Source organism: Rhinatrema bivittatum, chromosome 1 (genome assembly GCF_901001135.1).
Source record: "Rhinatrema bivittatum chromosome 1, aRhiBiv1.1, whole genome shotgun sequence".
Lineage (NCBI taxonomy): Eukaryota > Metazoa > Chordata > Amphibia > Gymnophiona > Rhinatrematidae > Rhinatrema > Rhinatrema bivittatum.
In genome coordinates, this window is record NC_042615.1 from 331,373,678 (window position 1) to 331,391,782 (window position 18,105).

Below are 18,105 nucleotides of genomic sequence, written 5' to 3' on the forward strand. Positions count from 1 at the left end.
GCTGGATCCAATGTCAAAGCCTGGAGGGGCATCGGGGGGGGGGGGGGGGGTTCAATGATCACCACCCCACTATTGATCTGTTTGCTCGGGGACAGATGTTTCCCTGAGGAGCCAAAGCTCTTCTGGATCCAAGCAAAAACAGCCAAGTAGACATGTCCTTGAGTCTTTGGCTAGGTCAAGCACAGAGGGAGGCCTTGCCACCGTAAACCTGTGCATGTCAGACTCCAAGTACTCCTTTGGTAGTGCAACTATAACACAAGCTTCTGAAGGTGTTGACTGGTCTCCCGTTTGACTCTGCTCTTCCACCAGATAGAAGGAAAACCCCTTCAAGGACCTACCCTTCACAGGGTAGATCAGGAAAATGGCTGAGGCCATTCTATATATGTTAGACTAAGGATAAGACCAGAAATAAGATGCTGGTCATTCTCCAGGTTGTGGAACCCCAAGGAAGTCATGGCAATTCCAGTCCATGAAGTCCTTCAGGAGGTGCAGATGAAGATGTGGGATAACTCCTCTCCTCTCTGTGGCTCCCATTAACAAAACGTTGGATGTGATGCACCTTGTCCTGAAGGATCCCAGATTCGAAAAGTTGCCGCACCAGTCTGGTAATTTTGAATCTGTTCTCAAGAATGCCAATAAATCTACAACTCATTCCTCAGTGACCCGAGAAAGGGCTCTAGAGCCCATAATGCTATTGAGAGAGATTTTCCAAGGGGCTATGCTTTAACACCAGCATATCTTCCTACTAGCTCTTCATGGGCCAGTATAAGTGGAACTTTCTGAAGCAAATACAGAGGGTGGTTGAGCGTCTTCCTCAAAAGTAGCAAGACATCCTCCAGGTTAGATGGACAAAGGGTTAGAGTGTGGAAAACACATGGTCCTATTGACCTTTTTGTTTTTGAGACTGCATTGAGGATCTTTGTGGTAGGGATTGGAGCTCATAGACTCACCTTGGCTGTGAGCCTCTGATCTCCGCCTAGACCTGCAGGAAAGACTCTGATGTGCCATGTTCGAGAGAATCTCTTTGGAGATATAGAGTGAAAGAAGTGGTTGCGTTGATCACAAATCACTGTGGAAGGCTTCAGCAGCTCATTGCTGGCATGCAGGACTTGGCCTCATCCACCAGGAGGTTCTTAGTGTGGAGGAGGCACCCACTCTCTCTATTCTGAATGCAGCATGTCCTGTGTGCCTTTCTGAGGAAGCAGTAGACGCCTAATCCCCACACAGCAACCCAGTCAACACTAGTGATGGAGTTTTGATTGAATCCAAGAAAACACTGCCAGTATCCCAGTACCCATGTTAGAGGACCTTCCAGTCGATGAGGCTGCAGTTTTATGAAAACTGGTGGCCCAGTGTAACTTCAGATGTGTAGGCCGTAAGCATTATCAGGAGAAGGTATAAATTAAATCTATTGGGTTCTCCTGCCAAAGTTGTGGGTCACTTGCTTTATCAGGAACTGCTTCAACAGGAATTCTCCTCCTCTTACTGGCCAGTGCAGTCAAGTCTATTCCACCAGTGCAGAAAGGGGGTGAATTCTAAGTATTTCCTGATTACAAAGAAAACAAGGGGACTCTGTCTCATGTTACACCTAAGGACTTTGAACAAATTCATCAAGAGAAAAATTCAAGATTTTCTCTGAGCACTTTCATCCGTCTTCAAAAAAGGGGACTGGCTATGCTCTCTTGATCTAAAGGATGCTTACGCTGTGATTTCCCTGGTCACAGAAAATATCTGATTCATTGTGGTAGACCATTGCTTTCAGTATTGCATTCTGCCTTTCAAGCTACTGTCTGCCCCCATGTGTTTTCATAAAATGTCTGGCTGTGGTGGCAGCCCACTTACGCAAACTGGGGGTTCATGTGTATCCTTGTCTGGACAATTGACTAGTCGAGTGCATATCTGGCCAGGGCTGAAGAATTAATTTGTATGACCGACTCGGTGCTGGGAGTTACTAGGGTTTATCAACTACCCCAAGTCTGTCTTAAGCCCTTCGCTTCAATTGGGAGTTTATTGGAACTCTGCTAGACACACCTCATGCAAAAGCCTTCTTTCTGCAATAAAGGGCTACTGCCATGATGTCCACAGTGGAAGAGTTACAAATGAGCCATCAGCATGGGACATGTTGAGGCTATTTATGGTGTCATCTGTACACTACATGTCCATGGCATTCCTCTATATGAGGAGAACTTAATGGAAGGGCTTAAGACAGACTTGGGGTAGTTGATAAACCCTAGTAACCTCCTAAGAACTTATCCAAACCTTTTTTAAACCTAGTAACACTAACTGCTGAAACCACATCCGCTGGCAATGAATTCCAGAATTTAACTATGCGCTGAGTGAAATAATTTTCTTCAGTTTGTTTTAAATGAGCTACTTGCTAACTTCATGGCGTGCCCCCTGGTCCTTTTATTATCTGAGAGTAAATAACAGATTTACATTAACTTGTTCAAGTCCTTTCATGATTTTGTAGACTTCTATCATATCCCCCACTTCAGTCGTCTCTTCTCCAAACTGAACAGCCCTAACTTCTTTAGCCTTTCCTCATAGGGCAGTTGTTTCATACCCCATATTTTGGTCACCCTTCTCTGCACTTTCTCAAGTGCAGCTATATCCTTTTTGAGATGCGGTCACCAGAATTGCACACCGTATTCAAGGTGCGGTCTCACCATGGAGCGATTCAGAGGCATTATGACATCCTTGGTTTTATTTTTCATTCCATTCCTGATAATTCCTAACATTCTGTTTGCTTTTTTGATCGCCACAGTACACTGGGCCAACGATTTCAATGTATTATCCACTATGACGCCTAGATCTCTTTCCTGGGTGGTAACTCCTAAGATAGAACCTAAAATTGTGTAACTACAGCAAGGGTTATTTTTCCCTATATGTGTCACTTTGCACTTGTCCACATTGGGCTTCCAAATGGCAGATGAAGTTTAATCTTCCAATATCACAAGGTCCTCCTGCAATTCATCACAATTCGCTTGAGATTTAACTACTCTGCATAATTTTGTCGTCCGCAAATTTGATTACCTCACTCGTTGTACCCCTTTCCAGATCATTTATAAATATATTAAAAATCACAAGTCTAAGTACAGATCCCTGAGGCACTCCACTGTTTACCCTTTTCCACTGTGAAAACTGACCATTTAATCCTACTCTGTTGCCTATCTTAAGCTTGTAATCCACAAATGGACATCGCCTCCTATCTCATGACTTAATTTACTCAGAAGCCTCTCATGTAGGATTCTGTTGAATGCCTTCTGGAAATCCAAATTTACCACATCTACCGGTTCACCCTTGTCCACATGTTTGTTGATCCCTTCAAAAAAAATGTAGGAGATTTGTGAGGCAAGACTTCCCTTTGGTAAATCCATGTTGACTGTGTCCCATCAAATCATGTCTATCTAAATGTTTTGTGATTTTATTCTTTATAACAGTTTCCACAATTTTTCCCGGCACTGAAGTCAGGCTCACCAGTCTATAATTTCCGAATCACCCCTGGATCCCTTTTTAAATATAGGGGTTACATTGGCCATCTTCCAATCTTTCAGGTACATCAGATGATTTTAATGATAGGTTATAAACTTTAATAGTTCTGAAATTTCACTTTTTACTTCTTACAGAACCCTGGAGCTATACCCTCTGGTCCAGGTGATTTGCTACTCTTTAGTTTGTCAATCGGGCCTACCACATCTTCCAGGTTCACCGTCATTTAGTTCAGTTGATCAGAATCCTCACCCATTTAAACCTTCTCTGGAATGGGTATCTCTCCAACATCATCTTCAGTAAACACAGAAGCAAAGAAATTGTTTAATCTTTCCGCAATGGCCTTATCTTCTCTAAGTGCCCCTTTAATCCCTTGATCATCCAATGGTCCAACAGACTCCCTTGCAGGCTTTCTGCTTTGGAGATATATATATATATATATATATTATTTTTTTTTATTTATTTATTTTTTTTTAATTCTTTATAATTTTTCAATTTACAAATATGTAACTACATACATTCAATTAAATCCATTGAAATGTAACAATGTATTTCAACTAAAAAGAAAAAAAATCATCACAATCAAACTATTAAACATAAATAGTTGAAATACTTTAGGTAATCAATTTGTAATAATATCTTTCTGGAAAAATAATAATATAACTGAGGCTTCACTTAGATACTGGAGAATAGTTAGGAATTGTTACCATTTGATTAAACTTTTAGCACAATACCACTGCTGATTAATAATTATGCCTTACACATTGTGAGATAATGGGGATGAGGTTACTGGTTCTCGTGTTTCTACGAAATGACGCAATTGGTCTAACTGGGTAAAACTAAAAGACTCATTTCCTCTCTTCATAATACATCGACATGGATATCTAAGAAGAAACGAGAAACCCAAAGAAATAACTCTTTGCCTAAAGGCTAAGAATTCTCGTCTCTTATTACGTGTAACAGGTGCTAGATCTGGAAAAATGGATATATTTTTAAAAAATTTGAGTTTTTGCCTCAATGGCCATCTTATTTTCTAATTTTCTCTTAGCCTGTCTTATCAATGTCTTACATTTACCTAGCCAATGCTTATGCTTTATCCTATTTTCTTTTGAAGCATCCTTCGTCCAATTTTTGAATGAAGATCTTTTGGCTAAAATAGCCTCTTTCACCTCACTTTGTAACCATGCCGATAATCGTTTTGCCTTCCTTTTACCTTTCTTAATGCATAGAATACATCTGGTCTGTGCTTCTAGTATGGTATTTTTTAACAATGTCCACACCTGTTGCATTCTTTTTACCTTTTGTAGCTGCTCATTTCAACTTTTTTCCTAATTTTTCTCATTTTCTCAAAGTTTCCCTTTTGATAGTTTAGCGCTATAGCCATGGATTTACATACTGTCCCCCACCTTCTGTTCCAGAAAGAGAGCACATGGCAAACTAGCTTTGAACACCTTTGACCTGGATTGGGGCAGAGGACGTCTGTACCTATATCCTCCTCCCAATTCTATTGGTTGCAAAAACATTGAAGCTCAGAAACAGTGGTGGTAAGATATTCATAGGTTGGTTTTTTTTGGGTTTTTTTTTATAAAAACAGATCTGGTTTCTACTCCTTGGAGATATCCATCAGAGAACCAATCAGGCTGCATGTTTCACCCAACCTCATCCCTCATGATCAGGGCAGGTTGTACAATTTCAGCGTCAAGTCTCATTTACCACTTGGATGTTGTGAGGTAGACTTTGCAATCAGACTTTGCAATCAGAGTTATCTGATAATGTGTCCTGAATTCTTTTAGCTCCAAGAGATTTCCACTAGAAAATCCTATGGATTTAAGTGAAGGTTTGCTGTGTGGTGTGAGCAGATGACTCTAGATCCTTTCTCATGCCACACACACCTGACCTGGAAGGCTGTTTTTAGCACAGAATCGGTGAGCTCAGGTTCTAGTAGCTTATCCATCTTTATGCTAGATTTCAATATGATTGTTTTAAATTAAAAAAAATAAAATAAATACATTTAACCAGTCAATTGTCCTTCCAACATTTTTCCCAAGCCACATGTCCTCCAAGGTGAACAAGCATTATACGGTTTCAACTGCAAAATATCCTTGGCCTTCTACCTCGAGCAGTCTGAAGTCCATAGAAAATCCACTCAACTGGATATTGCTGTTGCCAAACAAACTATATCTAATTGGCTAGCATTACCCAAGCAATGCTAAATTTAGTGAGCACTCTGTCCAACCCATGACAATGTTGGTGGCTCACTTGCAATCAGTCTATGTAGAAAATAACTCAGATATCTTTGCACATTCACACCTCCTTACTGTTTGGACAGGTTTGGCCAATCTGTCTGAGGTGTAGAACTCAATTCTATTCCCTCCTAGTGCCTGTTTTTGTTCAATGCTGTTCCTCTTAAATAAGGTGTGTATATGTAGAAAAAAGGTTTGTTGCTAGCAAAAAAAAGCCAAACATTTTATTGTGCCCATTGTCCTCCCCTTTTTTCATTATGGGCATCCTATAGCTAGGGATTCCCCACTTATTATTTTTTTTTTTTTTTAAATCTTAGCACTTCAAAGCAGATTACTTTCAGGTACTGTAGGTACTTCCCTATCCCCAGAGGACTTACAATCTAAATTCATACCTGGAGGGTAAAGTGACTTACACAAAGAGCAACAGTGGGACTTGAACCCTGGTCTCCCGGTTCATAGCCCACTGCTCTAACCACTAGGCTACTCCTCCACATGTGTGAGGGCTGCCATCCTACTTGTCCTTGGAGAAAGCAGAGTTGCTTATCTGTAATAAGTGCTCTCCAAAGATAGCACAATGTCAGTCCTCAAACATCCATCTCTCCTTGGAGTTGTTTGGGGTTTTTTTTTAATGCTTAAATACAAGACTGAAGGAACCCCCATGTGAACCTGCTAGGCTCCATTGTGTGAGATCTGACATCCTGCTGCCTCAGAATACCTGTTACAGGTAAGCAACTCTGGAAGTAATGGAGTCAAGAACTGTATCAGAATTCAAGAGAAAACAGGATCTCTGAGGAAGAGAGAGACTATAAAGTTAAACAGAATATGTGGATGACTGTACTGTTCAAGAGGGTTTTTATCCAGCCTGTGGATGACTGGCTGTTTAAGAAGCAAGGTGATCTTCTCTATCTTGATTTACACACACATTTAGCCTTGTTTTCAGTCTGCACTGCACTGAGGACATACATTTAACTTTCTGGATGCTAGAGTAACTGTCCCTTATGTAGCAAGGAGATGGCCCTTCCGTTCAAAATTAAGAAATACAACATGAGATGCCAGCAAATTTCTGTTTACTTAATTGGCACAAAGTACGTTTGGCTAGAAGTTCAAATAGCATTCTGTTTAAAGCAGGTATTGTTTTGTTAGTAGCCTTTAACAGTATCCTAAATAATAAATTTTGATGTTAAGCATTTCTTGGCATATTATAAAGTTGGTATAAGCTTTTGTTTTAGTTAAAAAATGTTTTCATGTGATAGGGCTTTCAATATTTTAATGTAGAAAAGCAATAGTTTTATTAATGGCTTCAAGTTTCTTGCTGTAAAGATGAGAACTTTTGGCTCTTCTTGTTTGACTGCTGTGACTTAAGCTCACAGAGAAGACGTCAGTATTTATTTGCTTTAATTACCCTCTTGTCTTTGCACAGGAAACTAGAATACAAAGCTTAGAACATTCTTTCTTGAGCCAATTTGCTAGCCAATTGGCTGCATTGCAAAACCATCAGTACTCTCTTACTTAAATGTTGTGCTCCAAAAGGAACCCACTCTGAGCCTTGGAAGCACTGACTGTGTGTGTATGTGAACTGAGAATCTCCTATTCAGAAGATTTATGTGGGTAAAGTCTGCTTTTTCAATGCATAAATCTTTCTCAGCATTCAGACAGGTTAATCCATGACCAGTGGTTATGCACCTCTACCAGCAGATGGAGAATGGAGCAAAGCTGATATCACTGTGTGTGTATACACCAGTATTCAGTCTCTAGCAGATGGTGGACATGCATCTCTCTACTAGGGATTGCTTGGCTTTTTTTTTTTTTGTTTTGTTTAAAAAAAAAAAAAAAGATGGCGACTGCATTGTAGCAGCGTGAATGTCATTCTCTTATCTTGGTAACTTTCCTGTTTTCTCATGTCGCATTCTGGGCGGAAGCCACGGACCAGGGAAAGGGTTTGCCCCGGGTCAAGGTCTGATGGATAATCACATTATTAGAGGAGGATTATCGGGGGAGGTCGGAGAAGACATGCGAGCCTTCCCGCTAGGCATGTCCTCCATGTTTTTCCCGATAGCAAGGATGCCTCCTGTAAACCCTGCCGCAGCTAGAGACCTGGATGTGCTGATAACATGATCGGCACTCGCTCTGCGACCTGCTGTAGGTACAGTTTGCTGGCGAAGCAGCTGCAGAGCCTGGCAAAGAACTGGCATTTTTGTTGGTTGACTCTCCAACAGAGGACTCTTTCCAGCCTCGAAGGGAAGGGACTTACTCACCATATGAGGAATCACCTAAAATTCAATTTACGCTGGTAAGCCCTAAGGTAATAATGCTAGATACCATATGGGATGCAATAGAAGCCCTTGGGACTTCGGTTACTTCCCAGTTAAAGCTGATTGTGGATAAAGGCGTGAACTTGACTTGTTTGGAAGTTTCTAGTTCTTCTGTGTTGCAAACTTTGGACACAACTAAATTGGAGATTTAGGGATTAAAAAATACCCAGTTTGCTTTATAAAGTGGAAAATATCATTTGAGGAAAAAAATTTGAAATTGATTAATTTTCTAAAACTTCCACAATATACAGCTAAGAATATTTTAAGAAATATTTCACTGAGATCTTGAAAGTACCTGAGCAAGCACTACTGCTCATCTCAAAGTCCTATCATCTGCCTTCTACAAAAAGAGGACAAGTTGTTCCAGTGAGATTAGAGTATGGACCCTTTTTGGTCCCTTCTAATTTGAACATATCTCAACTATTGGAAACATCAGATACTGGTTTAATTGAATCAGCTACTATGTTAGTAACACTTGATTTGGAGCCTAATCTGGACTGGGTATTACGCTGGTACTTTAAACATCATTTAGAGCCTTTCATTCAAATGTCTAAGTATTTCCTGATGTATCCAAGTTAACTCAAAAGAGAAGAAGCTTACATCATTTGCCAGGGAGGTACCAAGAGTCAACAAGTGTTGCAGGAAATAGACCAGCTCATGGTATGGGCAGAGGTACATCTCCAGGAGATCTCTGCCTCCCACATTGTGGGAGAAGACAATGTGAGAGCAGTCTATTTTTTTTTTAATTATTTTTTTTTTTCTCAGCAGACGGATTCTGGATCCAGGAGAAAGGAAATTGAAGCATTCCAGCTCATAGTGGGCTGCTGGGGCCTACTGTCTCTAGACTTGCTAGCAACATCACACAATGTGAAGGTTCCTAGTTTCTTCAGTTGCAGGTGAGATCAAAAGTCTCTGGGCATCTATAATCCAGTGCAGGAGTGACTGTAGGGCAAGCTTCTTGTATGCCTTCCCCTTGTGGCCATTGTTGGGCAGGTTGGTTCGTAGGATCGAAAGTCACACGGAGATGGTACTTCTGGTGGCTCCCGACTTGCCAAGAAGGCTATGGTTTGCAGATCTGTGGAGACTCTCTTGTAAGGCTCTCCTCTCTGGTTACTAGTCCAAAGAGATCTGTTACGACAGGGGCCTATTCTTCACAAGGATCAGATTCTATTTTGTTTTACGGAATGGCCCTTGAAAGGGCTTAATTGCTGAAGAGTGGATATTCCATTGCTGTGATTTCCACCTTGTTTCAAGCTCTAAGTTCTTCATCTCATTAGCTTATTTTTAGATTTGGCAAGTGTTCAAGGCTTGGTTTAAAGAACGAGGGGTTCATCGTCATTCGATTAAGGTTGCGCTCATTTTGGACTTCTTGCAGGAATGGGTTGATTAAGAGCTTGGCCCTTTTAAATCCTTGAAGATTTCAGGTGGAGACTATTGCCTATTTCCGGGGTCAGGTGAAAAGTGGAGCTTTGTCGGCCCATCCGGATGTGGCCTGCTTCTTGAAGTTGAAGCATCTTCGTCCTTCCAGAACCAGATTAAGCCTTTGTGGAGGCTTAATCTGGTTCTGGATTTTCTGACAGGTCTCACTTTTTTTTCACCATTCTCCTTGAAGTTATTTACCTTGAAGACTGTTTTTCTTATGGCAATTTGTTCTGCGCGTAGAGTATTCAAATTTGTAGGCTTTCTTGCCAGGAATCATTCCTGTGAGTGACTCCAGGGACAGTCCAGCTGTGAATTGTGCCATCTTTTTTTTGCCAAACGTGGTTTCGGATTTTTACTTGAATCAATCTATTTTCCCTGCTGTCACTGGACAAAGCGAGATGTGGATGAATGTCTGTTGTGGACCATAAGAACATGAGAAATTGCCATGCTGGGTCAGGCCAAGGGGTCCATCAAGCCCTGTTTCCAACAGAGGCCAAAACCAGGCCACAAGAACCTGGCAATTACCCAAACACTAAGAAGATCCCATGCTACTTATAGATATAGAAATGACGGCAGAAGAAGACCAAACGGCCCATCCAGTCTGCCCAGCAAGCTTCACACATTTTTTTCTCATACTTATCTGTTTCTCTTAGTTCTTTGGTTCTATTTCCCTTCCACCCCCACCATTAATGTAGAGAGCAGTGAAGTGAAATATCAAGCTTGATTAGTTAGGGGTAGTAGGGGTAGTAACCGCCCCAATAAGCAAGCTACACCCATGCTTATTTGTTTTACCCAGACTATGTTATTCAGCCCTTATTGATTGTTTTTCTTCTCCCCTGCCGTTGAAGCAGAGAGCTATGCTGGATATGCGTGAAGTATCAGTTTTTCTTCTCCCCTGCCGTTGAAGCAGAGAGCTATGCTGGATATGCGTGAAGTATTAGTTTTTCTTCTCCCCTGCCGTTGAAGCAGAGAGCTATGCTGGATATGCGTGAAGTATCAGTTTTTCTTCTCCCCTGCCGTTGAAGCAGAGAGCTATGCTGGATATGCATTGAAAGTGAAGTATCAGGCTTATTTGGTTTGGGGTAGTAACTGCCGTAACAAGCCAGCTACTCCCCGCTTTGTGAGTGCAAATCCTTTTTTCCACATTTCCTCTTGCTGTTGAAGCTTAGAGCGATGTTGGAGTCACAGTAACCATGTGTATGTTTATTGAATAAGGGTATTATCTCCAGACAGTAGCCGTCATTCTGGCGAGCCACCCACTCTTCATTGACGGCCTCTTGACTTTATGGATCCACAGTGTTTATCCCACGCCCCTTTGAAGTCCTTCACAGTTCTGGTCTTCACCACTTCCTTCGGAAGGGCATTCCAGGCATCCACCACCCTCTCCGTGAAGAAATACTTCCTGACATTGGTTCTGAATCTTCCTCCCTGGAACTTCAAATTGTGACCCCTGGTTCTGCTGATTTTTTTTCCTACGGAAAAGGTTTGTCGTTGTCTTTGGATCATTAAAACCTTTCAAGTATCTGAAAGTCTGTATCGTATCACCTCTGCTCCTCCTTTCCTCCAGGGTGTACATATTTAGATTCTTCAATCTCTCCTCATAAGTCATTTGATGAAGACTGATTGCTACTGATGCAATTAATAGCAGTAGCTATTCCCTAAGTAAAATTGATTAATAGTCATTAATGGACTTCTCCTCCAAGAACTTATCCAAACCTTTTTTGAACCCAGCTACACTAACTGCACTAAGCACATCCTCTGGCAACATATTCCAGAGCTTTATTGTGCGTTGAGTGAGAGAGAATTTTCTCCGATTAGTCTTAAATGTGCTACTTGCTAACTTCATGGAATTCCCCCTAGTCCTTCTATTATTCGAAAGTGAAAATAACCGAATCACATCTACTCGTTCAAGACATCTCATGATCTTAAAGACCTCTATCATATCCCCCCTCAGCCGTCTCTTCTCCAAGCTGAACAGCCCTAACCTCTTCAGCCTTTCCTCATAGGGAAGCTGTTCCATCCCCTTTATCATTTTGGTTGCCCTTCTCTGTACCTTCTCCATCGCAACTATATCTTTTTTGAGATGCGGCGACCAGAATTGTACACAGTATTCAAGGTGTGGTCTCACCATGGAGCGATATAGAGGCATTATGACATTTTCCGTTCTATTAACCATTCCCTTCCTAATAATTCCTAACATTCTATTTGCTTTTTTGACTGCTGCAGCACACTGAGCCAACGATGTTAAAGTATTATCCACTATGATGCCTAGATCTTTTTCCTGGATGGTAGCTCCTAATATGGAACCTAACATCGTGTAACTACAGCAATGGTTATTTTTCCCTATATGCAATGCCTTGCACTTGTCCACATTAAATTTCATCTGCCATTTGGATGCCCAATCTTCAAGTCTTGCAAGGTCCTCTTGTAATGTATCACAGTCTGCTTGTGATTTAACTACTCTGAATAATTTTGTATCATCCACAAATTTTATAACCTCACTCGTCGTCTTCTTTTCCAGATCATTTATATATATATTGAAAAGCACCGGTCCAAGTACAGATCCCTGAGGCACTCCACTGTTTACCCTTTTCCACTGAGAAAATTGACCATTTAATCCTACTCTCTGTTTCCTGTCTTTTAACCAGCTTGTAATCCACGAAAGGACATAAACTCCTATCCCATGACTTTTTAGTTTTCATAGAAGCCTCTCATGAGGGACTTTGTCAAACGCCTACTGGAAATCCAAATACACTACATCTACTGGTTCACCTTTATCCACATGTTTATTAACCCCTTCAAAAAAATGAAGCAGATTTGTTAGGCAAGACTTCCCTTGGGTAAATCCATGTTGACTATGTTCCATTAAATCATGTCTTTCTATATGCTCTACGATTTTGATATTGAGAATAGTTTTCACTCTTTTTCCCGGCACTGAAGTCAGGCTCACTGGTCTATAGTTACCCGGATCGCCCCTGGAGCCTTTTTTAAATATTGGGGTTACATTGGCCACCCTCCAGTCTTCAGATACAATGGATGATTTTAATGATAGGTTACAAATTTTAACTAATAGATCAGAAATTTCATTTTTGAGTTCTTTCAGAACCCTAGGATGCATACCATCCGGTCCAGGTGATTTGCTACTCTTTAGTTTGTCAATCTGGCCTCCTACATCTTCCAGGTTCACAGTGATTTCATTCAGTTCATCTGACTCATCACCCCTGAAAACCATCTCCGGAACTGGTATCTCCCAAACATCCTCATTAGTAAACATGGAGGCAAAGAATTCATTTAGTCTTTCTGCAATGGCCTTATCTTCCCTAAGAGCCCCTTTAACCCCTCTGTCATCTAATGGTCCAACCGACTCCCTCACAGGTTTCTTGCTTTGGATATGTTTTAAAAAGTTTTTATTATGAGTTTTTTTGCTTCTATGGCCAATTTCATTTCAAATTCTCTCTTCGCCTGTCTTATCAATGTTTTACACTTAGCTTGACAATGCTTATGTTTTATCCTACTTTCTTCAGATGGATCCTTCTTCCAATTTTTGAAGGATGTTTTTTGGCTAAAATAGCCTCTTTCACCTCACCTTTTAACCATGACTGTAATCATTTTGCCTTTCTTAATGCGCGGAATGCATATGGACTGCGCCTCTAGGATTATATTTTTAAACAATGTCCATGCCTGTTGACCTTGGATGTCAAGCGAAATCTCTTGAGGTATTTGGGGGTTTCTAGGCCTCTTAGGAAGACTGAAGACTGTTTGTGAGCCGGTGTCATGGGCTACAATAGCCCACTGGATTAAGGAGGTTATCACAGCTGCATATGTGGATGCTGAGCAGCTGTTATCTAAACAGATTAGGGCTCAGGCAGTGTCAAGGGCGGAGTTTCAGTTGTTTCCTGTTGAAACTTGCCAAAAGGCAACATGGTCCTCCTTGCATACTTTTTACCATTTGGTTCTGTAGGCCTAGGAGGACGCAGCCTTCGTGCATGTGGTGGTGGTCTGCCCTCTTTGGGAGTAGCTTGGGTGTATCCCACTGGTCGTGGATTACCCTGTCTGAATGCTGAGAAATTTACTACTTACTTGATTTCCTTTTCTCTAGTGAAGACAGGCTAATCCACCTTCCTGCCCTTGGCTGCCAGTTTGAGGTTTGTTTTTTTTGTCCTGAGTGGCTGTCAGGTTGTCCCTAGATTAGTGATGTTACACCCTGTCAGAGCTCATTGTTTCCTGTTGACTGAGTGCTTGAGTGGTTATCTGTTAATGGTTGATATCAATTATTGTTAGTTTGTCCACAGTTGGCTTTTACAAAAAATACTGGCAAGCAGATATCAGAGCAGGGATATATATACTGTCAGCTTTGCTCAGTCTCCATCTGCTGGTAGAGGTGCTTAACCCACTGGTTGTGGATTAACCTGTCTTCACTAGAGAAAAAGAAATTATCAGGTAAGTAGTAATTTCTCATTTAAAAGTATATCCCCTCTGGCTAACTTTTGCCTACACAAACTTTGTGTGCAGACAGTGAAAAAAGGGGTGGGCTGGAGACATGACAAAGGCAGACAAATATTGTAGCTGAATAGTGCCACATTGAGTGCTATTATGCTAAATCTATGTGGGCAAATTGATCTGTATAAATAGCAGGCCTAAAATTGTCTGGATAATTATATTCAAATAGGCAATAGGAAACTTAGTCTGGTTAAGTTCAGTTGAATGTCCAGGTAAAGTTGTCTGAAAGATACTTTTCCAGATAATTTTAACTGCTTAACGGCTTATTGAATATGGATGCAAGTCAAATGCAAAGCCCAAAGGTCTTGATCTTACTGGAGGGAAATTTAGCTATGGTGGGCTCAATTGTGTTGAGGTGGACTTAGTTATAGTACTTCAGTTTGTAGCAGAAAGTCTGTTTTTAAAAGACCCATCTGCCCTGGCCCTATACTCTCCAAAGAGGCCAGTGAGCATGTACTGCTCAACAGTACTGAGACTTGGGTCTAGAATATATGGGTAGCATGATACCAGAACTTCATTGACATTAGTAGTATTTTTGACTGGGCAGTTTCCTCATAGAAATGACTGCAGAAGAAGACCAAACGGCCCATCCAGTCTGCCCAGCAAGCTTTCACACTAGTTTTTTTTTCTCATACTTATCTGTTACTCTTGGCCCTTTGTAACCTTTTGGTTCCAATTCTCTTCCACCCCCGCCATTAATGTAGAGAGCAGTGCTGGAACTGCATCTAAGTGAAGTATCTAGCTTAATTGGTTAGGGGTAGTAACTGCCTCAATAAGCAAGCTACTCCCATGCTTATTTGTTTACCCAGCCTGTGCAATTCAGTCCTTGTTGGTTGTTGTCTGAATATAAATCCACTTTTCTTCATCCCCCCGCCGTTGAAGCAGAGAGCTACGCTGGATATGCATTGAAAGTGAACTATCAGGCTTATTTGGTTTGGGGTAGTAACTGCCGTAACAAGCAAGCTACTCCCCACTTTTTTGTAAATGCAAATCCTTTTTTCCACATTTCCTCTTGCCATTGAAGCATAGAGCAATGTTGGAGTCTCATTACCTTGTGTATGTTTATTGAATAAGGGTATTATCTCCAGGTAGTAGCCGTCATTCCTGAAAACCACCCTCTCTTCATTCACATCCTCTAGACTTTATGGATCCACAGTGTTTATCCTCAGACTCCTTTTTGGCTTTCAGTTCAGTTGGCACCAGACTGTGTTAAGCTATAGTACCATGAGCTTTTGTTTGCAAATACTTTGATTTTGCCCTATTCTAGAATTCTCCAGCCATTACGATGATGTCCTCAGCCAGAGGCCATAGATGTGGCTCCTTTTGGATCCCGCTATATCTGTAATCTAAATCTGGCAGTTAATTGTTGCTATTGAGTGGTGTTTCCCTTTCCCAGAGCTATGAATGTTACCGCCACAGCATCCCAGGCCCTTGAACTGAACCCAGGTTTTCCGCATGGAGAACCTGGGTTCTGAGCTGGTTCCAAGAATATGGGGAAAAAAAAGCACACTTTTTTTTTTTTTTTTATTCTCTGCTGAGCAGTGCTACATACCTGGTGCAGGAAAACATAGCGTAATCAGTATACATTTTGGCTGAGTTGCTGCCATAGTGAATTTGAAATGTTGTTAAGGCAACAATACCTGCTTTAAAGAAAATGCAATAGTAATCTTTGTTATTTTGTAATTCTCATAGTAGTTAATTTTTTCACATTAAAAATATGGCTCAATACATTTTTTTTCAAAACACCCTGCTTTGAAAGCATGTGGTATTATTTAATTGAACTGTTCAAAAAAAGACATTAAAAATAGAAAATAAAAAGCACTTAATCCTTGTCATACTAAAAGAATGACAGAGGCTAAAACTGTACTTGGGAATCAGATATGCTTTTACCTAAATTCAGGTACCTGCTGATTTGATTCGCAGGATGAATGCAAAATCATCTTTCTGACATGGTTTAAAAATTAAACAAACACTACCACTTTGGGTTTTTTTTCCTTTTGCCTTATCTGCATTGAGCCATGTTGCACTCACCACACTTCATAGTATAAATTCTGCATGTGCCTTTTTTTAAAATAACCTAACACAATGACTTTTATAGAGTACATTTAAAGTACCTATGCTTTTTTTTTTTGAGGTATTTTGCTTTGGGTTCTGGCTCTATTTGAACCCTTTTGCCTTTTCTCGTGCGATACTTGTAGCATCCTTGCTGAATTCCGGGACCACAGCCACAGTGGGGTTGCTGCGAGATGGGATTGAACTGGTGGTGGCCAGTGTTGGGGACAGTCGCGCCCTTCTGTGTCGCAAAGGGAAAGCTCTGAAACTGACCATAGACCACACTCCAGAAAGGAAAGAAGAGAAGGACAGGTATGTTCATTGTACAGCTGCCTACATTTGTAGGTTTTCATTAATGTTTCACCACATGGCTGGCTATAACAAATTTAGTTTTAGAAATGTTAACTTAGGAGTTAAACTGCTGAAGTAATGTTCTTTTTTAAGAGGCAAGGTTTTTTTTGTAATCTTTTAAGTATCAAGCATTCTAGGTGGGGGGTTTTTTCCTCAATCTCTTATTTCCATTCCCTTTCCCCACTCCCACCCCGAAATTTGGGATTTTTCTGGACACTTAATTAAATTGAAAAGTAGTAAGTGGTGATACCCAGTTCCCCTCTGCATTTTATGACTATAGACGTTAAGGGAGCAATGATCAAACTGCCTGCATTGGTGCAAAGTCTGCAAATACTTAATTACCAGCAGAGTTTTCACCAATAATTAAAGCAAAGCATAAGTAGCTAGTTTTGTTTAGAATATTGCCCCCTGGAAAAATTACCCACAGATTTATGCTTGCTTTTTATGCAGATACTTTTTCTGTGGGGGAAAATGCACACAGTTTGAAAATGTAAAATTGCATGTGGGGGTGCCTCCCTCTTGCCCTCTGGGAATGTGAGTAAAATTATGCACGTTGTAGAATATGCATAATTTTACCCACATTGAGGCTGAGCAAGTTTCAGAGTCATTTTCCATGGGTGCAACTCTGTGTTTTACTCGTGGAAATGGCTTTGAAATTTTAGCAGCTGAAAAAAGACAAACCTAAAAGGAAGGTAACACATGATATACCAAACCAAAAGTGAAGACAGACATTTAAACACCACAAAATAAAAACAAAAGCATACAGTAAACAGCAGGACCTCTAAACTTCAAATTTCCCAGAAGCCTTAGAAGCCCTTGCTTGCCTCTTGCCTGCTCAGAGCACTGCCTTAAGGAGGTACCAGGCTGATCTAGTCCTGCCCTGAGGCAGCAGCTCATGGTTCCGTGCTCACTGCTGCCCCCCACTTTACCAATGGGGCTACAGCAGAGTGACAGGTGCTCTGGGGCTAATCTGGCTAGGAGTTGCATTTACAGAACTTGCATGCTAATTTCTTTTGGTGCTGCCTAAGGAAAAAAAAAATCTCAAACAAAGGACTTTTTTCAACTGACTTTTTCCCCCTGACTTTCTCCTATAATTTTGTTCATTATCATAAATACTGGACAATTTCCAGGAAATATAAAATAATTAACTGAAAACAAAGGTCCCTACATACAGAGCAGGAAGAAGCTGATGGGAGTGTGGCATTAATGCTGGGCATGAGGTCAGTGTGCCCGATTCTGTCTAGAAGATGGCTAAGGTTGCTTATATAATCTTTGTGTTATGCACAGGATAAAGAAGTGTGGTGGCTTTGTGGCTTGGAACAGTTTAGGACAGCCCCATGTAAATGGGAAACTTGCCATGACACGTAGTATTGGAGACTTGGATCTGAAACGCACTGGTGTGATAGCAGAGCCTGAAACTAAAAGAGTTAAGGTAGGAAGACTCTTACTAATGAATGGGAGTATTTAAAATTGCACAATTGGTTGGGGGGTGATTCTAGCCATGGTTGTGGATTCACTTCAGACTAACTAAAGGTAAAAGATGGTATATGGGTCTAATATAAAGCTATGATAAATTGATGAGCCTATTTACGTCATTGGAAAAGAATCATCTGCATGCATCTTTAGTATTAAAGCAATTGTGCCATCTGCCTGCTAAAAAAAAAATAAAAAAATGAAATTTGCAGTAAATAGGAAATTGAGGGATGCATAGGAAAAAAATTGCAACATTTCTTTAA

General features: G+C 40.8%; 1 protein-coding gene across 1 annotated transcript in view; it reads left to right on the top strand.

The window, feature by feature from the left end:
- The window catches only part of PPM1K (protein phosphatase, Mg2+/Mn2+ dependent 1K), a 74,582-nt gene that overhangs the window by 42,865 nt on the left and 13,612 nt on the right, over positions 1 to 18,105 (top strand). Inside the window, exons 4-5 of the mRNA XM_029597950.1 lie at positions 16,165 to 16,330; positions 17,657 to 17,801. Of these exons, the coding sequence (XP_029453810.1) occupies positions 16,165 to 16,330; positions 17,657 to 17,801 (311 nt within the window). The remainder of the gene's footprint in view (positions 1 to 16,164; positions 16,331 to 17,656; positions 17,802 to 18,105) is intronic.